The sequence below is a fragment of the Capricornis sumatraensis genome, chromosome 12, assembly GCF_032405125.1.
Source record: "Capricornis sumatraensis isolate serow.1 chromosome 12, serow.2, whole genome shotgun sequence".
NCBI classification, from domain to species: Eukaryota; Metazoa; Chordata; class Mammalia; order Artiodactyla; family Bovidae; genus Capricornis; species Capricornis sumatraensis.
The window spans coordinates 12,357,977-12,383,783 of NC_091080.1; the positions used below are offsets into that span (position 1 = coordinate 12,357,977).

General features: G+C 38.6%; 1 protein-coding gene across 4 annotated transcripts in view; it reads left to right on the forward strand.

Annotated features, from left to right (window-relative positions):
- DIAPH3 (diaphanous related formin 3) overlaps window positions 1-25,807 on the forward strand; it is a 563,626-nt gene that overhangs the window by 152,075 nt on the left and 385,744 nt on the right. For all 4 annotated transcript variants that reach the window (XM_068984294.1, XM_068984295.1, XM_068984296.1 and 1 more), the window contains 4 exons: window positions 15,732-15,806; window positions 15,889-15,958; window positions 19,014-19,150; window positions 20,852-20,957. In XM_068984294.1, coding sequence (XP_068840395.1) covers window positions 15,732-15,806; window positions 15,889-15,958; window positions 19,014-19,150; window positions 20,852-20,957 — 388 coding nt within the window. The remainder of the gene's footprint in view (window positions 1-15,731; window positions 15,807-15,888; window positions 15,959-19,013; window positions 19,151-20,851; window positions 20,958-25,807) is intronic.

Here is a 25,807-nt window from a genome sequence, read left to right on the forward strand (position 1 = left end):
CTTGAAAGCAGCAAGACATTACACTTTAGTTATGGGAAAAAACAATTTCAGTGACTTTGGATTTCTCATTAAACTGTGAAGGCCAAAAACAAGTGGTGAAAGTTTTCATGTGAAGAAAGGAAATAACAATCAGCTCAGAATCTTACATGCTGTGAAAATATCCTTCAGTAGTGAATACTGGAATATGTTCTTTAAATATTACTAACTGATAAATATCATATATTTTTATAAGTAAAGTATGTATGTTTAAGTATGAAAGTTTATATGTTATATATAATGTAGGAGAAAAAATACTTAAGACATAGAAATATCAAACTAATAGTTATTTTTAGATACTTTTTCTTTGTTTTTCTGTTTTCCAAATTTTCTGTGTTGAACAAGAAGCAGGTTTGTAATTTAAAGCAAAGAGATGGATAAATGATATACTGGTACAAGTTGAATATATTTTCTTTTTAATGAGAGATAGCATAGTCACTAATTCAAAAATCTGACATTTTCGGTTTTCTCACCATTTCATTTTTCCTTTCATTTTTATTTTATCATTTTGTTCTTTGAGATTTTGCCCTGAAAATTTCTTTAGTAAATTAGGACTTGCTGCTATGAAAATCAACCCACTCCAGTGTTCTTGCCTGGAGAATCCCAGGGACGGGGGAGCCTGGTGGGCTGCCGTCTATGGGGTCGCACAGAGTTGGACACGATTGATGCGACTTAGCAGCAGCAGCAGCAGCAAGCTCCAGGCAATGGCATCCGACTCCAGTACTCTTGCCTGGAAACTCCCATGGACGGAGGAGCCTGGTAGGCTGCAGTCCATGATCGCTAAGAGTCGACTCGACTGAGCGACTTCACTTTCGCTCTTCACTTTCATGCATTGGAGAGGGAAATGGCAACCCACTCCAGTGTTCTTGCCTGGAGAATCCCAGGGACGGTGGAGCCCAATGGGCTGCGTCTGTGGGGTCACACAGATTCGGACATGACTGAAGCGACCTAGCAGCAGCAGCAGCAGTGAAGGGAAAATCAAGACATACTCAAAGGGAAGAAAACCAAGAGAATCTTTAGCCAGCAAACTTACCCTAAGAAAATGAGCAAAGGATGTTTTCTACATAGAAAGGAAAAACTAGAAGAAGAAACCTTGGGATATTAGGTAGAAAAAAAGAAAACTGTAAGTAAAGGTAACAGTCAATACAATATTCTTTCCTTCCCTTGATGTTTATAAACTTGATGGTAGAAGCCAAATTTATAACACTGTCTGATGCCATTCTAAATCTGTGAGGAAGAAATACTTAAAAACAATGATTCTATAATGGGAAAAGTAAAGGGAGGTTTGCTAGGGCTGTCAGAACAAAATACTGCAGACTGGGTGGCTTAAACAACAAATTTATTTTCTCACAGTTCTGGAGGCTGAAAGCCAGCAGGGTTGGTTTTTCCTAAGGCCCCTTTCCTTGTCCTGTGGATGTCTGCTGTCTTAGCGTGTCTGCACTTGGCCTTTCCTCTGCATCCTTGGTGTCTCCTCCTCTGAGAAGGACACTAGGCATTCTGGATTAGGGCCCTCCCCTTATGACCTTGTTTAATTACTCCTTAAAAGCCTGTATCTCCAAATGGAATCACATTGTGGTTTTGGGCTTCAGCGTATGAGTTTTAAGGGACACTTTTCCATCTGTGGTGGGCTTCCCTGGTGGCTTAGAGGCTAAAGCATCTGCCTGCAATGTGGGCCTGCAATCTCCCCTGGGTCGGGAAGATCCCCTGGAGAAGGAAATGGCAACCCACTCCAGTATTCCTGCCTGGAGAATCCCATGGAGGGTGGAGCCTGGTAGGCTACAGTCCATGGGGTCGCAGAGAGTCGTACACGACTGAGCGACTTCACTTTCACTTTTCCATCCGTAACAGGAGGGAAGATTTCTATAATTCATTCAAACTTGTGAAATGATGACACCAAGAAAAAATGTGATTACATTATGGCATAACATCTAGAGCAATCACATAAAAGGACAATACAAAGAGATATACATAAAGACACAGTAGGTAAATCAAAATGGAATGTAAAACACATGCAAATAAACTGTGGGAAAGCAGGAAAAGGAAGATAAAATGAACAAACAAAAGCCAAAAAATGGTAGAATGAAGCACTAACATATCAACAATTATAGTATATGTAAATGGCTATATGCTAACTAAAGGAGATTTGCAGAGCTGATTAAAAATATCACTAGTTATATATTTTCTATCAGAAATTTACTTTGAATATATTTATATAGGCAAATGGAAAGTAAAAATATACACATATGTAAATATTAATGAAAAAACACTTGTGGCTATTTTAATATAATTTAGACCTCAGGGTAAAGAAATAAAAGAGATTGATTGTGTATAATGAGTCATACCACCAAAAGCACAATCCTAAACATGTATGTGTCAAATCACAGATGTGTAAAACACAAGAAGCAAGAAATAAAAGGAAGAACTGAAAGGAAAAATGGATAAATCCACAATTAGATTTGGAGACTTCACAACTCAGTTAACAATTGATACAACACATGAACAGAAAATCACTAAGGGTATATAAGAAAGTCAACACCACCATCAAGCAAAAGTATAGGAGACTCCATCCAATGGTAGCAGAATTTCTTTTTATAATCACAGAACATATACCAAGACAGACCATGTCTTCTACGGAGCAAACCTCATCACATTTAAAAAAAGTGAAATCATATCAAATGTGTTTTCTCACCAAAGATAACAGGAAGATCTCTGAACATCTGGAAAGTAAACAACAATAGCAAGTAACACACTTCCATATAGTTCTTGGGTCAAAGAAGATGTCTTAAAGGAAATTAAAAATATATACCAAACTTAATGAAAATGAGAATTGTCGTCGTTGTTTGGTCGCTAAGTTGTGTCCGACTCTTTGTGACCCCATGGACTGTAGCTTGCCAGGCTCCTCTGTCCTTCACTATCTCCCAGAGTTTGCTCCAATTTTTGCCCATTCAGTCAGTGATGTCATCTAGCTATCTCATCCTCTGCTGCCCCTTTCTCCTTTTGCGTTCAGTCCCAGCATCAGGGTCTTTTCCAGTGAGTTGGCTGTTGGCGTCAGGTGGCCAAAATATTGGAACTTCAGCTTCAGCAGGAGTCTTTCCAATGAATATTCAGGGTTGATTTCCTTTAGAATGGACTGGTTTGATCTTGTAGTCCAGGGGACTCTCAAGGATCTTCTCCAGCACTATAATTTGAAATCATCGGATTCTTTGTCACTTTAGCCTTCTTTATGATCCAATTTTTATATCTGTACATGACTTCTGGAAAAACCATAGCTTTGACTAAACAGACCTTTGTCAGCAAGGTGATATCTCTGCTTTTTAATACACTTGTCTATGTTTGTCATGTGGGCTTTCAGGGTGCCTCAGTGGTAAAGAATCTGCCTGCCAGTGCAGGAGATGCAGGAGATGTGAATTTGATCTCTGGGTTGGAAAGATCCCCTGGAGAGGGAAATAGCAACCCACTCTAGTATTCTTGCCTAGAAAACCCCATGGACTGGAGCCTGACGGGCTACGGTCCATTGCGTCACAGAGTCGGACATGACTGAGCGACTGAGTATGCATAGAGCTAGGTTTGTTATATCTTCCCTTCTGAGGAGCAAGCATCTTTTAAATTTTGCATCCTCAGTGGTTCTGGAGCCCAAGAAGATAAAATCTGACGCTATTTCCACTTTTACCCTTCTGTTCACCTGGAAGTGATGGGGGCAGGTGCCATAATCTTAGTTTTTTGAATGTTGAGTTTTAAACCAGCTTTTTGATTCTCTTCTTTTACCTTCATCAAGAGGCTCTTTAATTCCTCTTCACTTTGCTATTAGAGTGGTGTTATCTGCATACAACATGAAAATGCAACATTAAAAATTTTGTGGGACACATCTGAAGTAGTACTGAGACAGAAATTTATAGCACTGAACACATACATTAGAAACAAGGAGAAGCCTCAAATTGGTAATTTTAGTTAACACCTTAAGAATAAAAAAAACCCAACAAAGTGAAAATTCCCTGGTGGTACAGTGGTTAGGAATCTGCTGAGAGTGCAAGTTCAATTCCTAGTTGGGGAAGTAAAATCCCACAAACTGCCGCAAGGCCAAATAAATAAAGGAGCACATAAGCTCAAAGTAAGCAGAAGGAGGGAAATAATAAATAGTAGAAATCAATTAAATTGAAAACAGAAAAGCAATTGAGTAAATCAGTGAAACAAGGAGCTAGTTTTTTGGAGAGATTGATAAAATTGACAAACCTTTATTAATATTAATGAGGGAAGAAAGAGAAGACACAAATTATTGATATCAGCAGTGAAGCAGAGTATCACTACAGACCCTACATCAAGAGGGTAATAGGGGAATGCTGCAAACAACTGTAAACACAGAAATTTGACTAGCTAAGATGAAAAAGATGGATTCTTTGAAAAGCATGAAGTACTACAGCATACCCAAGATGAGACAGAAAATCTGAATAGTCCTCTATTAAGGAAATTGAATTACTAATTTAAAATTCCGTGAAAGAGCAAGTACAGATGATTTCACTAGAGAATTCTACCAAATATTTGAAGAAAATAGTATTATTTCTAGTCTCTTGCACAAAATACAAGAGCAGGAAACAGTTTGTAATTTGTTTTATAAAATTTGCACAGATAGCAAAAAGAAAAACACAATAAGACAAAACAAAAAGAAACCCCCTACTTTTACATAGCAGTGTCCATCATGAGTAGAGACACACAAATCCTTTTGGTAATATACTATATAAAGTTAGAGAAAAAGAGTCACATGATCATATCAATCAGTGCTGACAAAGCATTTGACAAAACTCAACACCTATTTCATGATAAAAACTCTCAGAAAAATGAGAACAGATGTTATAGATTGGATTGTGTTTCCCAGAAAGATGTGTTTAAATGCTAACTGACATCTTAGAATGTGACTTTATTGCAGATGTAGTCCTTTATTGGCTTCCCTGGTAGCTAAGTCAGTAAAGAATCTGCCTGCAATGCAGGAGATGTGGGTTTGATCCCTGAGTTGGGAGGATCTCCTGGAGAAGGAAATGGCCACCCACTTACTTCAGTGTTCTTTCCTGTGAAATCCCACGGACAGAGGAGTCTGGTGGGCTCCAGTCCATGGGGTCACAAAGAGTTAGACATGACTGAGCGACTAGCACTTTGACTTTTTAATCCCATATAAGTGGTGTCCTTATAAGAAAGAAAGAGACACAGAGAGCACAGGTGTGATGACAGAAGTATGGACCTAGATTAACAGTCACACCAGAAGCTAAGAGGACCAGGAAGGATTCTCTCCATAGCCTCATGGGGAGTCTAATTCTGCTCTGACAGTTTAATTTTGAGCATCCATCCTTCAGAACTATGAGAATAATTTGTTATTTTAAGTCACCCACCGTGTGACACTTTGTTATAGCAATCCTAGGAAACTAGTGCACAGGGGTACTTTAACTTGATAATATGAGTCTACAAAAAAGTCTTAGAGCTATCAATACTATTGTATTTAATGGTGAAAAACTGAATGATTTTCCCTTCTGATTTGGTGCAAAGTAGGGACATTCCCTCTTACACTCTTAATCAACTAGAAGTTCTAGCCAGAGCAGTGAGGCCACAGATGAAATGGAATACATATGGATCAGAAAGGAAGAAATAAAATTGTCCATTTTTGGAGATGACATGATTATTTACACAAAGTTCAAGAAATAATTTGAACTGAGTTCAGCAAGATGACAGGATTCAAGATAAAAATCAATGTTTTTTGCAAGAGGAAAAGTTTTAGAGCTCTGCTGTACAACTGTGGGTATGGAGTTGACAGTAGTGTACTATACACTTAAATATTCTGAGAGTTGTTCAGTCACTCAGTTGTGTCCACCTCTTTTCGACCCCATGGACTTCAGCCCTCCAGGCTTCCCTGTCCTTCACCATCTTCTGAAGTTTGCTCAAACTCATGTCCATTGAGTCAGTGATGCTATCAAACTATCTCATCCTCTGTCGCCCCCTTCTCCTCCTGCCTTCAATCTTTCCCCAAATCAGGGACCTTTTCCAGTGAGTCAGCTCCTCGTGTCAGGTGACCAAATTATTGGAGCTTCAGCTTCAGCATCAGTCCTTCCAGTGAATATTCAGGACTGATTTCCTTTACGATTGACTGCTTTGATCTCTGTGCAGTCCAAGGGACTCTCAGGAGTCTTCTCCAACACCACATTTCAAAAGCATCAATCTTTAGTGCTCAGCTTCCTTTATGGTTCAACTCTCTGATCCATATGTGACTACTAGAAAGACCTTCGCTGTGACTATGTGAAGCTTTGTAAGCAAAGTAATGTGTCTGCTTTTTAATACAATGTCTACATATGACATAGCTTTTCTTTCAAGGAGTAATTTTTTTAAAATTTCATGACTGCAGTTACCATATGCGGTGATTTTGGAGCCCAAGAAAAGAAAGTCTTTCACTGTTTCCCCATCTATTTGCCATGAAGTGATGGGATCAGATAGATGCCTTGATCTTATTTTTTGAATGTTGAGTATTAAGCCAGCTTTTTCACTCTCCTCTTTTTCTCTCCTCCTTTTTCACTCCACCTCAAAAAAAAAAAACACAAAAAAAACTCTATTGTAAATTTAACAAATTATGTATAGGATTTATATGCTGAAAACTACAAAATTATGATGAAGAAAATTGAGGAAGGTCTAAATAAATGAAGATATCCTGTGTTCAAGAATGAGAAGACCCAGCCCTATTTGCTTGATTTTTGGGTTATTAGCAGAATTCAGTTCCCACAGTCCTGGGACTGGCATCCATGTTTCCTTGCTAGCTGTCAGTTTATACTTATCTCAACCTTTTAGATTCCACCAGCATTCCTTGGCGCATAGCCCCTTCCTCCATCTTTATAGCCTCTGAAGGCAGGTTGAGTCCATCTAAAGCTGTGAATCTCTTTTTCCGTATCATCTCTCTAACCCAGCTCGGGAAGGGTCTCAGCTTTAATGGATTATGTAATTATATTTGGCTCTTCTGGATAATCTAGTTTCTCTATTTTAAAGTCATACGATAGTAATCATAACTGTAATTAACTTTCCATTTCCTGTGCAAGGCAGTGCCTTCCTAGCTTCTGGTGTTAGGACGTGACCATCTTAGTGGGACGGGAGTGAGGTTACTCTGCCTGCCACGTGTGCACCCTGTGGTGGCTGCCTCCCTTGTAGTGGTCTGTCAGTGCCTGTGGCATTGCTCAATCATTCCTTCATGTGCCTGGTCAGCACCAAAATCTGGTGATGTGCAAGTCTCTTACATAAAGTAGTGTTTGCATATAATCTATATGCGTTCTCCCGTATACCTTAAATCATCTCTAGATTACTTATAATACATAATACAATGTAAATTAGGCTAGGCAAATTGGTGTTAATACAACAGAAAGGCTATGTAAATAGTTGCTGGTATGTGGCAGGTTCATCCTTTGCCTTTTGGAACTTTTTGGAATTTTTGTTTTTTCAAATGTTCTTATTCTGCAGTTTGTTGAACTGGTGGATATGAAGTGCTGACTGTATATGGGTTTTACACAAGGTCCTTCTTACGTGTTTCTTACAAGGTCCTGATCCAGCCACTTGTGCTCGGCATAGGCCTTGCCTTTCGTATTTAATGGTTTTGCATGTGTTCCCTCTGGCTTAGTGACTTCTATTTCTTTCTGTCACTGATTCTGTTAAGACTCAAGGCAGACATCAGCCTGTCTGGCCCCTGGAGAGGTCGATGCTGCTGCACCTTCAGTTCCTTCGTTGCCATGATTATAGTGCTACTTACATTATGGGAATAATTTTGCTTGACATTTGTTTTAACCAGTAGTCTGTGAATTTTCTCAAGGGCAGAGAACATGTTTTTTTCAGCTTTGTATTTCTCATTCATCTGGCCCCATCACTTCATGGCAAATAGATGTGGAAGCAGTGGAAACAGTGTCAGACTTTAGTTTTTTGGGCTCCAAAATCACTGCAGGCGGTGATTGCATCCATGAAATTAAAAGACCCTTACTCTTTGGAAGGAAATTTGTGACCATTATGACCAACCTAGACAGCATATTAAAAAGTAGAGACTTCAGTTTGTCCACAAAGATCTGTCTAGTCAAGGCTATGGTTTTTACAGTGGTCAAGTATAGATGTGAGAGTTGGACTTCAAAGAAAGCTAAGCGCTGAAGAATTGATGCTTTTGAACTGTGGTGTTGGAGAAGACCTTTTGAGTCCCTTGGACTGCAAGGAGATCCAACCAGTCCATCCTAGGGGAGATCAGTCCTGGGTGTTCATTGGAAGGACTGATGTTGAAGCTGAAACTCTGGCCACCTGATGCGAAGAGTTGACTCATTGGAAAAGACCCTGATGCTAGGAAAGATTGAGGGCAGGAGGAGAAGGAGACGATAGAGGATGAGATGGTTGGATGGCATCATGGACTCAATGGATGTGGGTTTGGGTGGACTCTGGGAGTTGGTGATGGACAGGGAAGTGCTGGGGTCCAGCCCCGGTGGATCCAGGGTAATTCAAAGCTGGGACGGCGTGGCAAAGAAAAACTTATTTATTTAGAAATATAAAAGAAAGATTAGGAAAGAATAGTGTAGTAGGAAAATTTAGTGGGGAAAAGAGGCTGAATAACTTGGTTTATGTGGAGAACTAATGAAATCTCAGGACAAGAGATTTGCACCATCTATGTTAGGCCACCGGCGTCCGTTTGAATAGCGGAGAGTGCCCCGCCTTGGGCTCCCTCTCTCATGGATCTTAGATGGGAATTCAGCCAGAAAATAGAGTAAGAAAAGAATACACGGGGGAAACCAGTCTTTCCAATGACTGGCCCATCCTCTTTTGTCTGGAAAGGGCTTATATACTTTTGATTGTACATAGAGATCAATGGATAATACAAAATTATGCAGCATCAGCAGCCCTGACTCTTATCGAGACCAGGCTTTCTCTCTGTATACCTAGTTGTATATACAAGTTTTAGGTGATTTACATCATCTTCTGGCCTGAAGGCCAATTAACATTTTACAGCAAGGGTTTGTCAACCAGAAGACTTATTTGTCTTAAAAGTGTTGTTCTTCCCAAAGTCAGGGAAAGCACTAAATAAAGAAAAAAAAGCACTAAATTAAGTTACATTCTTACATGGCAAGGATACAACATTTTATAACTAGTAAAAGGAGTACAGTGATTTATAACAAAGAGAAAAGTAATTAACTCAAAAGTCTAGTGTTGCTAACATCAAAACTACTATATTCCTATTTCTGCATCCCGATTACATTGATTAATATCCTCCCAGGTGCCTAAAAGATAAAGGATATGGAGGCCTGGTGGCAAACATTAACTCAACAAACTCTTCACCAAACTAATTCTTAACTCTAAAAGGCTCTGTATCTTTAAGATGTTTTGAGCTTCGTGCCTCTCACAGTTGGGGGCTGTAAACAATGAGTTGTAAAGCAGACTGGTCAGATAACTTAGAAAGCTTTCAAAGGGATTTCAAGCCAAGGCTTTTTTTTTTTATATGCAGGAGACTGTTAACTGGAGCTCTGAATTAACTCTTTCGGAGATAGCCCCCTGTAATGTCAGAAGAGTATAGTATAGCAGACAGTAAACAGACAGATTTTGGTTTCGGGGTAGATGCTCAGACAGAGGACCCCTTGAGACCTGACTCGCCTTGCCCGCCAGGCCTCTCCGCATGACCTTGTCATGGGTGGGATCTCCCGTGCTGGCTCCCGGCAGGGAGGCCTGGTGTGCTGGAGTCCATGGGGTCGCAAAGAGTCGGACACGACTGAGCGACTGAACTGAACTGAGTGCAGTATCAAGCACACAGTGAGCCCCTACTAACAGCTGACTGACTTGATTAACGAACAGTTGTTTTAGTAGTGATGAAACATCAACCTTCGAGCAGCAGTCAAGTCCTAAAGTGTGATGTAGGACAGGGACTCAGGTTCATCATCCTTGGTTCAGGATGGACAACAACTAGTTCTGGGGTCAGGATCGATGTTTCTGTCACGAAGGCTGAGACAGGTTCAGTGATGCTGCATGGAGTGTGTCATCACTTGGTGCCTTTTTCTACATGTGTAAAGTTAAGGACAGGAGCCTGAGCATTGGCAGACCTAGATGCTGTTTCAAGCGACCTTAGCTTCTCTTACGGTGTCCTGTTACTTATACAGTTGACCCTTGAACAGGATAGATTTGAACCACACGAGTCCACTTATAAGTGGATTTTTTTCTGTTGTGAATACTATTATACTGCACAATCTGAGGTTGCTTGAATTTGCAGATATGGAGGAACCCCAGATATGGATATAGAGAGCTGTCTGTAGTCATACACTGATTTTTGACCAAGTGGGGGGGTCAATGACCTTAAGCTGTGTTGTTCAAGGATCAACTCTGTATAAAAGTGGGAGGTTCTTCAGCTTCGTTCTAAAACCATTTGAGTGCTTAGTCTGTGCCAGATGATTTAAACACAGATAAGAAAAAGGTCCCTGTCTGGTAGGTTTATTCCACCTCTGACAATCCGTGATATGTTTGTCTTTTTCTTCTTTAGAGCACACTTGGAAAGAGAGGTAATAACTTTTGTCTGTAGGAAACAGATAGTGCTTTCCTTTGGCCAGGAAGTAAATTTGAGACCCGATTACCATTTTTGCTTTTTGAGGTGACTGTATTTGTTTCATAAAGCCAAAAATACACCAGAAAGCACTTTGCACTTTTGATGTCATCCTCTGTCTGGAAGCAGTAACAGTTTCAAAGCCTAAGCTTCTTTGAACATTTAAAGGTGGTTTGAACATTTAATCCAAGACCAGCTGCCCCTCTCCCTCCTCTTATTTTTTTTCTTCTTGTTAGTATTTCACCTCTTTTTTTTCTTCTGCATTGAGACCCTTTTAGGAAGTGCTAAATGGTAATACACTTAGAATTCTTGAAGCAATTAAAAGAGAAGAGTTTGGTATTTCCTGTCATATAATTTTAAGAAGTAGCTTTTGTGTTAAATTAGTGCTTAGCATGTTGCTTTTTGCTGTTTTAAAGCAATTTTTTTTTCCATTACAAATGTCATACTAATCTCTGTCATTTCTATTCATGAATAAAAGACACTTACACAGAGCTTCTTCGTCCATGAGTGCAAGTTTTAGTTAAACCACATGGTGCCCTATGACACTGTGCTGACCGGCACAGAATACATAGCAGATTTTGTTTCCTGAAGATTGATCGTTTATAGATCAGTTGATAATTTTTTTTCCAGGTTGCTTCTTACATTGATGATGAGAAATTTTTCACTTCTGTGGAAAGCTATGGATTTTAATAAACCTCTGTCAGGACTGCAGACCTACCTACTCAATATCACTTTCTTATCTTGAACATCTTTTCCAGGAAAGATAGGAAGTGATATTTGGCCCTATTCTTAAAAATAACATTGCTGAAAATTGTAGGGGTGAGGGCAAAGCTTTTGGGACAATGAGTTTGTGAATGATAACTTCTTAATACAATAAGAAGTTCTTACTGTAAGAACTTGCAAATTTTTAAGAAAAACAAGAAACCTTTTTATGCATTTATTTTGTTTTAAACCATTACATACTCAGTAATTGCATTCACCAGCTTTCATTTTATGTTTAAATATTAGTGCTTCTTTTGTTATCAAGAATCTTTGCTTGCTCTCCCTGCATCCTGTTTGACTTGCCTTGTTTTTGATATGTTTTACAAAATGTAATGTGTAGTCTGGCTTTCAGAAGGCTGTTGCCAGCCTCTCTGATTTTATTGTCGTTGATAAATTAATTCCCACCATGAGTTAAAGGCTTATCGTGTAAAGTAACAGGGTATAGTGCTTCTTTACACTCAGCTTTTATAGAGAATTAGTTCATGCGTAATACTTTGGCCACCTGATGCGAGGAACCAACACATTTGAAAAGACCCTGATGGTGGGAAAGATTGAAGGTGGGAGGAGAAGGGGATGACAGGATGAGATGGTTGGATGGCATCACTGATGCAATGGGCATGAGTTTGAGCAAACTCCGGGAGCTGCAGTCCATGGGGTCGCAAAGAGCTGGACACGACTGAGTGACTGAACTGAACTGAATATGCATGAGTGGGTGTAATTTTTACTGTAATGACTCATATTCTGCTTTGTAGAAGACAGTTATTTAGTTTGTCCAGAAATAGTTGATTTGAGAACTTCTATGGATCCCAGTATTCTATAATTATATAGTTGTTATATTAGTAATGATACATTTTTGAAATAGCTCTGTTCTATTAATGTTATTTATTAGTCAGACTTGATTTACCTGGATTGATATGCTTTCTAAATTTTATAGTGGGCTCCAACATGAACATACTATCTGCACGCGTGTGTGTGTGTGCTAAGTTGCTTCAGTTGTGTCCGACTCTGTGTGACCTTACGGACTATAGCCCTCCAGGCTTCTCTGTCCATGGGATTCTCTAGGCAAGCATACTGGAGTGGGTTGCCATACCCTCCTCCAGAGGATCTTCCTGACTCAGGGATCAAACCCGTGTCTCTTACATCTCCTGCATTGGCAGCTGGGTTCTTTACCACTGGCAGCACCTGGGAATTATGTACAATAGTATCTTATTTTTCCATTAGTATAATTTTAAAGTATTTGTATATTTTGCTATAAGGCATATTAGGAATAGTAAGTTTATTTTCCATGATGATTGAAAGTGATAGCAGTATGAATGATCTTAAAAAATTTATATTAGCTTTAGAATATTTTTTATGGGTATACTTTTGAAAACGGAGATTGTTGAAACTTCACCAAGTTTTATTGTGAAGTACTAAGTCAGGAGGGCCTGATGAGCAGAGTCTGTCCACATATCTTAGTGCCAGCTCTTAAAAAACCCTCTAATTACTTCTTGTGTGTTTGATTTCAAGCTTCCCTGCTGCAAGTGAAATTAGAAAAGTACAGAATAGGATGTCATCAAGGAGTTAAGTGGGATGTTATAGGTGTTTTCATGAAATGTGAAAGTAGATTTGAAAGGACTATAGGTAATTTGTTAAGTGCATTCTTGAATTATTCTTATGGATAAGAGATGAGTAAAATAGTTGAGAAGAGTCTGTCAATCTAAATGGCAGATCTTTTTTGGGTGGTGGTTAAAATCAAACTGGTTTTAGAAAAGGCAGAGGAACCAGAGATCAAATTGCCAACATCTGCTGGATCATTGAAAAAGCAAGAGAGTTCCAGAAAAACATCTTATTTCTGCATTATTGACCATGCCAAAGCCTTTGACTGTGTCGATCACAACAAACTGTGGAAAATTCTGAAAGAGATGGGAATACCAGACTACCTTACCTGCCTCCTGTGAAAACTGTATGCAGGTCAAGAAGCAGCAGTTAGAACCAGGCATGGAACAGCAGAGTGGGTCCACATAGGGAAAGGAATACATCAAGGCTGTATATTGTCACCCTGATTATTTAACTTCTATGCAGAGTACATCATGAGAAACGCTGGGCTGGATGAAGCACAAGCTGGAACCGGGATTGCCGGGAGAAATATCAGTAACCTCAGGTATGCAGATGACACCACCCTTATGGTAGAAAGTGAAGAAGATCTAAAGAGCCTGTTGATGAAAGTGAAAGAGGAGAGTGAAAAAGTTGGCTTAAAGCTCAACATTCAGAAAATGAAGATCATGGCATCTGATCACATCACTTCATGGCAAATAGATGTGGAAACAGTGTCAGACTTTATTTTTTGGGATCCAAAATCTCTACAGATGGTGACTGCAGCCATGAAATAAAAACATGCTTACTCCTTGGAAGGAAAGTTCTGACCAACCTAGACAGCATATTAAAAAGCAGAGACATTACTTTGCCAACAAAGGTCCATCTAGTCAACGCTATGGTTTTTCCAGTAGTCATGTATGGATGTGAGAGTTGGACTATAAAGAAATCTGAGCACCGAAGAATGGATGCTTTTGAACTGTGGTGTTGGAGAAGACTCTTGAGAGTCCCTTGGACTGCAAGGAGATCCAATCAGTCCATCCTAAAGGAAATTGGTCCTGAATATTCATTGGAAGGACTGATGCTGAAGCTGAACTTCCAATACTTTGGCCACCTGCTGCGAAGAGCTGACTCATTGGAAAAGACCCTGATGCTGGGAAAGATTGAGGGCAGGAGGAGAAGGGGCAGAGGATGTGATGGTTTGATGGCATCACTGACTCAATGGACATGAGTTGGGGTAAACTCTGAGAGATGGTGATGGACAAGGAGGCCTGGCATGCTGTAGTCCATGGGGTCACAAAGAGTTGGACCCCACTGAGTGACTGAACTGAACTGAACTAATATCAGAAACTGAATATTTGTAGGTGATTAAGTTATGTTCCCCTTAATGTTGTATATGCAAATAAAGAAAATGGAATTTTAAAAGTAATATTTTTATTTTTCATGCAAATATGTTGGTGTTTATTCTTACTTTCTAAGGAATGTACTATTTTGTGTTAAGTAAGACAATGGCATTATATCTTGGTATGTGACTTAAATTTTTTTATTCTTAATAACATCCTGCTTCTGATTATGATTATTAACATTCCATTTTTTGAAGACTACTGCCCCACACATGCATAAAATCAGACATACGAACATTTATGCAAGCACATATATTCAAAGAAATATAAATATATTTCATATTATATCTTTTTCTTTCCCCTACTTTTTAGAAGATAAATTGTTACCATTATTTTATTTATTGTGCTAGGTTTTCCAGATCACCGCTGATTTTCCTATGGCACTTTTACTATAGTAGGTGTGAGCTGTTGTCTGTTGGCAGAGTTATCCTAGTTACATACATGTTGTTCTTTAGTTGCTAAGAGAAGGTGAAAGTGAAGTCGCTCATTTGTGTCAGACTCTTTGCAACCCCATGGACCATAGGCTCCTCTGTCCAAGGGATTTTCTAGACCAGAATACTGTAGTAGGTGGCCATTTCGTTCTCCAGGGAATCCTCCTGACCCAGGGATCAAACCCACATCTCCTGCATTACCAAGTGGATTCTTTACCACTGAGCCACCAGTGGAAATCCCAATTACATACATACTTATATTAATGGGTTTACAGAATGGAGGTGGTTGTGTCAAGATGGAAATACTTATTTGAAAATAATGATGAAGCTTTTTTTAAAAAAATGCAGTTGAAGTTTGAAATTTTGAGAAATTGTTAACATGTATAAGGATGTATTTTAGTGATTCGGAAAATTCTCATAGAACATGCTTTTTACAATATTTTGACTACTTTTTTCAGTAGTCTTTATCTTTATGTAGACCAGAGTCTTCTCTCTTCAAATATTGCTACCTTGCCCAGTGTCTGCTTTTCAGAAAAGTCCAGACTCGGGCTTGCCCAGTGGTGAGCTAGTGAATATTTAACCGCCAGCTCTCTGGTTGAGGTGGTGCTCTGACCAGCAGCGTCAGCTGCTTCTGTTGTGTCAGTACTTCCAGCATGGCAGGTTTAAACTGCTCATGTGATGTCAATGGACATGGGGCATGGACGTGCTGGGCATACGAAGCTCTCACAAAGCCAAGTGCAGGCTGGGCTCCGCCTCCCACTGGCTGTCCCATCATTGCTGCTGCTTTCACAGCTAAGGTTGTGAATCATGAATACCTTTATATACAATGTTATTCTTTTGTTGTATTTATGACTAGATTATCACAAGTGCAGAATATTTGTGAGTATATATCATTATCATGATAAAACTCAAATACTGACTTAATATATGACTGTTGGTTTTTCTGTTTTTCAGTTGGGTGGAAAGCTTTGGACGTGAGGGGCTTGGATTATTACTGGACATCTTGGAAAAGCTGATTAGTGGCAAAATGTAAGTATTGCTAATCATTATTTCCAGTTAAGCTACATTTTCATGTCCACTGATGATTCCAACACTGATATCTTTCATGCAGACAAGAAACAATTGTGAAGAAGAATCAGCACAAAGTCATACAGTGTCTGAAGGCCTTGATGAATACCCAGGTATGCACATAGGTAGCTGTATTGTTCTTTATTAGTTCTTACAGAAATTCTTATGAAGTAGAGTTATGTAATACAGAATTTACACCAAAGTGACGTACTGCTTTGGTAAGCTGTTCAGTATATAATGGAAAACTATTGAATTGTGTTGTTCTGGTTTTGTGTCAAATGAACTGTGTATCAACAGGAGATACTTGGGGATGAATAGACCCTCTTCTGCTGCTTCATTCTTCGTACACAGATTAATTCTCTTTTCCCCCTGTCCTTCCCCCCTACCTCAGTACCTCGCTGTCTGTCTGTGTTTTGGTTCTCCTTTCTTCTTCCCTTCCTTCTTTTGTAATTTTCAAAAGTATAGCATGAATCAGCTTGGAAGTCATGCATGATTATTAAATATGATCTTCAGTAATACTTATTACCAAAGAATTAAGTTGGAAAAACTTAGTTTTTATAGTCTAGGAATTTAAATCTTTAATGAAATTAATGTGAACCGATATGAACAGATCCCAGAGGTGGAGCAATGATACTTAATGCAAATGCAGCAAATGCTTGAACAATGCATGTTTGAACTTCGCTGATCCACATACATAAGGATTTTAAAAATAAATACATATTTGTACTGTAAGAGTATTTTCTCCTCCTTATGGTTTTTTTCAATAACATTTTCTTTTCTCTACCTTATTTTAAAAATATAGTATATAATGCATTTGACATATAAAATATGTTAATTGACTGTTTATGTTATTGGTAAGGAGTCGAGTAAGCTAAGTAAATAAGCTTTTGGGGAATCAAATATTATACTCAGATTTTTGACTGCCTGAGGAGTTGGTGCCCATAGTCCCTGTGATGTGCAAGAGTCAGCTGTAATATTGAAACCAAATATAATATGGCGAATATGCAGTTTGAATATTTAAGAAGCATACATTAGAAGAGAGAAATGGTTTGCCCTGTACTGAAGTTTGGTTTCTCTAACAGTGTTTCCATTCTTTCGCACTGTTAATTGCAGAAGTTAGCTCTGTTCCAGGATGTGTCTCTAGCTCTAACATATAAATACATCTACTTCCTGATCATGTGCAAAAATGATAGGTGTTTTCATTCATTAAACAGTGGGAGAGGAAATTTTACCTATGGTAGATGATGATGTGTGTTTTATAGCAAAACTGTATACTTCTGATAATTTTTAAAAATTCATTTAAAAAATAAATCCTTAGAGAACTTCATACTTAACTAACTACTTGTTAAATTATTAACATTTACTTTTCTATTGATTAAATGCAGCAAATAGTTATATTTTCTAATTATTTATCTTACTGGACTATTTATGAATTTTTCATCATTTTCTGAAGCCTAAATTTCTGTTTTTAGCCAATGAAATATTTTTAACCTCCATGCTTTCTCTTATCAGATATAATTTCAGGGAAAATTTCTGTTATAGAAATCACAACCCGTTTCTATATGGAACTGATTGTTCTGTGAGAGTTTGATTTTAGATATATTATGTAGCTTTGTAGAATATGTGTTAAGAGTGAATGAGTAAAGGAATCAAACTATTAATAAGGAGTTTCCCAACTGAGCCTGTAATTACTTGCTGTGGTGGCAGTGGTGGTGGGGAGTGGGACCTCCTAAAGTAGGAGTATGAATTGGGAATTTCAGTGGTGAAGGCTGAGTAGAAAAAACTCAGGAATGTTTTTTAAAAACCAAAGGAGTATTTGAATCATAATTTGAATTTGAGAAGAATGTCATGGTTAAAGTGAGGGGTTATATAGGAGATAATATTCTTACTTGGTTTGAAATTGAATTTGAAAGAGAGTAAACTTTATGTTTACTCTCAAAATCATCCTATTTATATTAATATCATGTGTTGTCTTTCTGATGACAAAATATCATTCTGATCAGAATACATATATTCCTGCAGTAGTTTCTACATGGTATCAGCTCACCCTTCAGCTTCTGCCCGTTTATAAACCAAGTGTTACTGTCTAGGCCTGCACTGTGGAATGCCGTTATCACGTGTGGCTCCTGAGCCCTTGAGATGTGACCACCCTGAACTGATATGTACTCTGAGTGTGGAATACACGTTGGATTTTGAATACTTAGGAGAAAAGAAAAAGTGAAAATACCTCATCAGTAAATGTTTTGTCGTGATTATGTGTTGAAATGATGACCTTTTGGATATATTGAAACGCTTCTATGAAAATGAGGGTTGCTTTTCGCTGGGCATCTTACGTAGTGCCTGGGGTTCACAGTGTAATCCTCTGGGACAGTGCACTGTGGTCCTGTACCAGGTCCTGTACCAGGACCACAGAGCAGATTTAACTTTGGTCAACACATGAAATTAATATAAACGGGATGATTTTGAATGTAAGCAACGTTTTTTTGCTACTGCTAGGCTATCCCATCCTACTGGAAGATATGGAGTTATGTTAATGACTCAGTATTTTGATTTAAAGATGTATACCTCTCTTAGGGCCCACTTACAATCTATGGGAGATAAGTATCAAATAACAGAGGATGAATGAAAGCAATACAACAGTACTGTTTATTCACCATACATCCCAGAGGATCCTTTTAAAGAGTGAGGAATTAGTTGAATAGAATTACTATTAATACCAAGCTCTAAAAAGGACCTTAATCCCAATTAAACTCAAGATTAGCATTAGATATCAGTATCAAAGTTAAATCTGCTCCTGGTTAAATCTGCTCCAGGAGCACCAGAGCTGCTCCTACCAGCCTTCCTTCCTCTAGGAGAGTTCCTCCTGTGCATTTTGTGTGTGCCTGTTGGGGAATCTCGGTAGTCCTCACTGCTTTTCCCTTTCCCTAGTTGCTGAAAATTACCTGTGAGCAGTCATCTGTATTTGACTGATTTTCTTAGTTTTAATGTAAAGGGAATAGTTGTCTGAATTTTTTTTAGAATGTTATACATTATTTATGTTTTCTCACTTTACTACATGTACAAGTATAGTTTCTTATAAACTTCTTTTAATAACTGCATTTTCTTCAAGGCAGTATTAGTTTTTAACTAACCACTAAAATTTAACCCTTTTTTCCCATGATGTTGTAGTATGGCTTGGAAAGAATTATGAGTGAAGAGAGGAGTCTTTCTTTGCTCGCCAGAGCCATTGATCCTGAGCAGCCTGGCATGATGATGGATGTGGTTAAGCTCCTTTCTGCAGTGTGCATCGTAGGGGAGGAAAGCATGTAAGTCTCAACTTGTTTCTCTCATTACACAGTAATTTAATACAGTTTGATTCAATAAGGTTTTCATTATTCTATTTTAGTCTAGAATTTATTTTAAATAAGTGAAGTATACTTCAGTAGCTTATTCAGATTCATATTGGCTGAACAGAAATGAAAATTTTTTTTTTCTTAATTGATACAGTAGTTATGGACTGACATGTTTCTATGAAAAATGGATTTCTTTATTATTTTTAAGCACTTTTGAACTCAGACCTTCAGTAAACAGTCTAAATGAAGACTTTGAAAAATATACAGATTGGTTCTGTTTCTTATGATGTTTTTCAGATAGAAGTATAAGTGAATAATTGATACTATAATGGTCGAGGGTAGAATGTGTTGACCATAAAGTGTATCGTAAAGTTTGAACTTTAAAGACATTATCTACAATTTCTAAAGCTGTAGCTAAAAAGCCCCATTACATGTATTGAAAGATAAAGATAAACCTTTTGTCTTTTTAAGAAAGATTAGTGTTCTTATTACAAGAGAGCACTTAAAAATTACTTAAAATGCCTTTTATATATGGTAAAGTTATTCAAACTGAACAACTAACAGAGCAAACAGAAACGGCTTTCCCACCTCTAAGTGTGGGCAGTGCCCTGTGAGTGAAACCCCCAGCACACATTGGAAACTTGTCCATGTGGTTCCTGTGGGTCCGCTGACTGGAGCCCCGCTCAGCTGGACTTCACTGGGGAGGCAGCAGGCACCACTCGGCCGGTGCCCCTCCCTGGATGAGTCCGAGTCTGCTGCAGTCCCAGCTGCAAAGCCACGAGTGCAGCTTTAGCACTTTCCCATTTTAAGAAGGCCACCCAAGGATGAATTTAATGTAGAAGCATGGTGTGCCTCCTCTGTACCCCCTCGCCTCTCTTTCCCTCTGCCCCCACGTCTTCTTCCTCTTCCCCCTTCTCCCCTGCGTCCTGTGCCTTCTCTTTCCTCTTCCTCCTTCCCTTCTTGTCCTTCTCTTCCTTTATCCTCTTTATCCTTTTCCTCCTTCCTCTTCTACTATTTTTCCTTTACTTCCGTATTACTTATATTATTTCTTGATTTCAGATAGATTATTTAAATGATGTTAAGAACTGTTAGGACTAAACTGTCTATGTCCACAAACTGAGATTTTACAGTATACCGGGTACTGTAAGCATCAGTATTCTTTAAAGAAATAGCAAGTATATTTCTTACATAACCATCATTCTTCATATTTGACTATAATTACTTACTACTGTATGTGTTTGGCCACCAGAACTTCATTTACTTACGCTCAAGGCACAGTACGATTGTAGTGGTTAAAAGCAGTCTGGACCCACATCCTTGCTCTAGCACTGTACCATTTAGTGGATATGAGACCTTAGACAAATTGTTTAACCCTTCTCTGCTTCAGTTTCCTAACTTAACAGTATAGATTAGCAATAATACCTACTTTGGGGAAAGTACCTGATATGTAGTAAGCATTATATAAATGTTTGATAAATAAATATAGGGTTATTATGAGGAATAAATGAATATGTAACATGGTTTGGGCTTGAAATGTGCTATGTAATCACTAAGACACTTTTAAATGTTACCACTTGTCTAGAAGTAGTGACTGGAGTGTAGTAGGTTAAGCTACTAATTTTGAGTTACTTGGGTTATTTGCTGTTTGCAGTTTAATTTGTAATTTTCCAATAGCCTTGAAGAAGTCTTAGAAGCTTTAACATCAGCTGGAGAAGAAAGAAGAATTGACAGATTTTCTTCTATTGTGGAAGGTCTTCAGCACAATTCAGTTCAGTTGCAAGTAGGTTTCATGTTTATCATTCATATGTTTTGTAAATTTTTACTGACTGATATTTAATAATAACATGTGAAACTGTTCAGATCAGTTCAGTTCAGTCGCTCAGTCGTGTCCGACTCCTTGTGATCCCATGAATCACAGCACTCCAGGCCTCCCTGTCCATCACCAGCTCTCAGAGTTCACTCAGACTCATGTCCATCGAGTTGGTGATGCCATCCAGCCATCTCATCCTCTGTTGTCCCCTTCTCCTCCTGCCCCCAATCCCTCCCAGGATCAGGGTCTTTTCCAATGAGTCGACTCTTCGTATGAGGTGGCCAAAGTATTGGAGATTCAGCTTCAGCATCAGTCCTCCTATCTGAAAAATTGAGAGTTTTCATGAGTAAAGAGACCGAAGTATACATAGAGATTTTCAAATATTTTATTTTAAGTGCTCCCAAAACATCATGTTAGATTGAAACATTATAGTATCCAAGTTACCTATTTAATATTCATTTAATTTCTCTCTTTCTTGACACAATAATTTTATTGCTATAGTTTTTGTTTTAGCCATTGCTAATCAAACATGAGTATCTTTAAGGAATTGTTGTAGCCTGATTTCTATCTTCAAATTTTTAAAAATCTAATTGGTGTGGTTGGGACCTGGCTATAGAGAACTTTTAAAGATCCTCAGATGATTCTAATGTATAGTAAAATTTGGAAACTGAGGTTGCCAATAGATATGAAGTAAGTCTGTTTTACACTTAGTAGACATTATAGTTTCAAATTTTATTTTAAAACTGTATACCTTAGCCATTTAATTTTTCTCAACTTGGTAGGAATAGAAGAGCCAGATCTTAGTATTAAATTAATAAAAATGGGCATGATATTTGATGACAAATCAGAAAATGTTCAGTTGGTTCAATCGCGTGGTTGTGTCTGACTCTTGCCAGCACGCCAGGTTTCCCTGTCCATCACCAACTCACTGAGCTTGCTCAAACTGATGTCCATCGAGTTGGTGATGCCATCCAACGATCTCATCCTCTGTTGCCTCCTTTTCTTCCCATATTCAACCTTTCCCAGCATCAGGGTTTTTTCAAATGAGTCAGCTCTTCATATCAGGTGGCCAAAGGATTGGAGCTTCAGCTTCAGCATCAGTCCTTCCAATGAATATTCAGGACTGATTTCCTTTCGGATGGACTGGTTGGATCTCCTTGCAGTCCAAGGGACTCTCAAGAGTCTTCTCCAACACCACAGTTCAAAAGCATCAATTCTCTTGTTCTCAGCTTTCTTTATGGTCCAACTCTTGCATCCATACATGAGTACTGGAAAAACCTTAGCTTTGACTAGATAGACCTTTGTTGGCAAAGTAATGTCTCTGCTTTTTAATATGCTATCTAGGTTGGTCATAGCTTTTCTTCCAAGGAGCAAGCGTCTTTTGATTTCATGACTGCAGTCACCATTGGCAGTCACTTTGGAGCTCAGGAAAGTAAAGTCTGTCATTATTTCCATTGTTCTCCATCTATTTACAATGAAGTGATGCAGTCAGATGCCATGATCTTCCTTTTTTGAATGTTGAGTCTTAAGCCAGCCTTTTCACTCTCCTCTTTCACTTTCATCAAGAGGTTCTTTAGTTCCTCTTCACTTTGTGCCATAAATATGGTGTCATCTGCATATCTGAGGTTATTGATATTTCTCCCAGCAGTCTTGATTCTAGCTCGTGTTTCATCCAGCCCAGCATTTCGCATGATATGCTCTGTATAGAAGTTAAATAAGTGGGGTGACAGTGCACAGCCTTAATGTACTCCTTTCCCAATTTGAAACCAGTTTGTTGTTCCATGTCTGGTTCTAACTGTTGCTTCTTGACCTGCATACAGATTTCTCAGGAGGCAGGTCAGGTGGTCTGCTGTTCCCATCTCATTAAGAATTTTCCATGGTTTTTAGTGATCCACACAGTCAAAAGCTTGGTGGAGTTAATAAAGCAGAATTAGATATTTTTCTGTAACTGTTGCTTTTTCTGTGATCCAATGGATGTTTTTCAATTTGGTCTCTGGTTTCTCTGCCTTTTCTAAATCCAGCTTGAACATCTGGAAGTTCTCAGTTCACGTACTGTTGAAGCCTTGCTTGGAGAATTTTGAGCATTACTTTGCTAGCGTGTGAGATGAGTACAATCGTGCGGTAGTTTGAACATATTTTGGCATTTCCTTTCTTTGGAATTTGAACAAAAACTGACCTTTTCCAGTCCTATGGTCACTGCTGAATTTTCTAAATTTGCTGACATACTGAATGCAGCACTTTCACAGCATCATCTTTTAGGATTTGAACTGACTCGACTGGAGTTCCATCACCTCCATGAGCTTTGTTTGTAATGATGCTTCCTAAGGCCCACTTGACTTCACATTCCAGGATGTCTGGCTCTAGGTGAGTAATCACACCATCGTGGTTTATTTTTTGTATAGTTCCTCTGGGTATTCTTGCCATCTCTTTTTAATATCTTCTGCTTCTATTGATTGCTGCTACTGCTGCTTCTGCTATGTCACTTCAGTCGTGTCTGACTCTGTGCGACCCCATAGACGCCAGCCCACCAGGCTCCCTTGTCCCTGGGTTTCTCCAAGCAAGATCACTGGAGTAGGTTGCCATTTCCTTCTCCAGTGCAAGAAAATGAAAAGTGAAAGTGAAGTCTCTCAGTAGTGTCTGACTCTTAGCGACCCCATGGACTGCAGCCCACCAGGCTCCTCCATCCATGGGATTTTCCAGGCGAGAGTACTAAGTCCATACTATTTCTGTCCTTTATTGAGCCCATCTTTCCATGAAATATTCCCTTGGTGTCTCTGATTTTCTTGAAGAGATCTCTAGTCTTTCCCATTCTGCTGTTTTCCTCTGTTTTGTTGCATTGATCATTGACGAAGGCTTTCTTATCTCTCTTTGCTATTCTTTGGAACTCTGCATTCAAATGGGTAAATCTTTCCTTTCTCCTTTGCCTTTCTCTTCTTTACTCAGCTATTTGTAAGACCTCCTCAGACAACCATTTTTCCTCTTTGTATTTCTTTTTCATGGGGATGGTCTTGATCACTGCCTCCTAGATAATGTCATGAACCTCCGTCTATAGTTTTTCACTGTCTATCAGATCTAATCCCTTGAATCTATATGTCACTTCCACTGTATAATTTAAGGGCTTTCATTTAGGTCACTCCTGAATGGTCTCATGCTTTTCCCTACTTTCTTCAATTTCAGTCTTAATTTGGTAATAAGGAGTTCATGATCTGAGCCACAGGCAGCTCCTAGTCTTATTTTTGTTGACTGTATAGAGCTTCTCCATCTTTGGCTGCAAAGAATATAATCAGTCTGACTTAGGTATTGACCATCTGGTGATGTTCATGTGTAGAGTCTTCTCTTGTGTGTTGTCGCAAGGTGTTTGGTATGACCAGTGCGTTCTCTTGGCAAAACTGGTACTCTTTGTTCTGTTTCATTTTGTACTCCAAGGCCAGAAAATGTTAGGTATTGCCTAATTAATGATTTCTTATAACCTTTCTGAGGATGGTGTTTGTGAATCTCCTTCTGATGGCAGCATTTGGTATTGGCAGCGATGAGCCCTCTGTGATTGGTGTCTCGGGCAGTTGGCAGCTTTGAAGGTCTGAATCCTGTGTTGGCACTCTTGCATGAGTCCAATCCCTGGAGCTTCTTGAAATGAGCCCATCCTTCCTCAGGTGGGAGTGAAGGCTGGGCTGTATGTCTGCCGCTGACTTCAGCCCTGATCCTTCAGTTGCCTGTGGGCTGGAGCCTGTTCATTCATACATCTTTACCCTTTTTTCCCCTTCCCTTCTTTCTTATTGGCCCCGGATTTCTTGTTCACCACAGTTCTAATGAAGAGTGAACCTGAAAGAACCTGTGTAGAGAAAAGCTGAGCAATCATTTTATCTGAATTTTCCTCTAAGACTCTTGTACCTTTAACTTGTATAGTATTTGTGCAAATCCCAGTGGGTTATAAGATTAATTTTGGTAATTTCTATAGCATATTAGAAATTATCTCTAATTTAAAAAAATCTCAGTATAAAATATGATAGTTATATGTAAAGTTTAAGTAAACATCTTTTTGTTCTAATACATGCTTTTCATATTTAATGACACATATGTACAGGAATGATGAAATGAATAGAATTTTGAATCAGCCAGACTTGAATCTGAATCCAGCTTTTCACATCCTAGCTATATGAGATTCTAGAACACTTCCTCAATCTTTTCTATACCTCAGTTTTCTCAGTTTCATGATGGCAATAATCTCAGTACCTAGCTTATTGTTGATGCAAGGATTACATAGGATATGAACTCAAATGCTTAGTACACTGCTTGGTTCATTAACAGAAGCATTCCCTAAATGCTGGCTTTAAAATGTATTTCAGTAAATTGAAAAGACAAAGTCAGTGGAGACTAAATGTGATCTTCATTTTTTCAGGAAACATTACGAGTGCTGATATTAAAATTGGTACTTAACTATGCAACATTTAATGAAAATTTATTAACAAAAATTTATATTCACACATGAACGCATGCACCAATTTTTATAGTGATTTTATTTATAATAGCCCCACACAGTGAACAACCCCGATGTCCCTCAACAGGTGGGTGGCTACACTGTGGTACACCTGTACTTAGAATACCCTTTGACATTAGAAAGGATACAACTTGCATGGATCTTCAGAGAATTATCCAGATGGAAAAATACAAGTCCTAAAAGGTTAGACACGGTGTGATTCCATTCTTGGAATCAGTCTAAATTATAGAGAACAGTTCTCTAAGAACAATTTACTGCTTTACTGGTTTTCAGAAGTTTGTCAGGGGTCTGGAAAAGTGTTGGACATGTCTATAAATTATAGCAG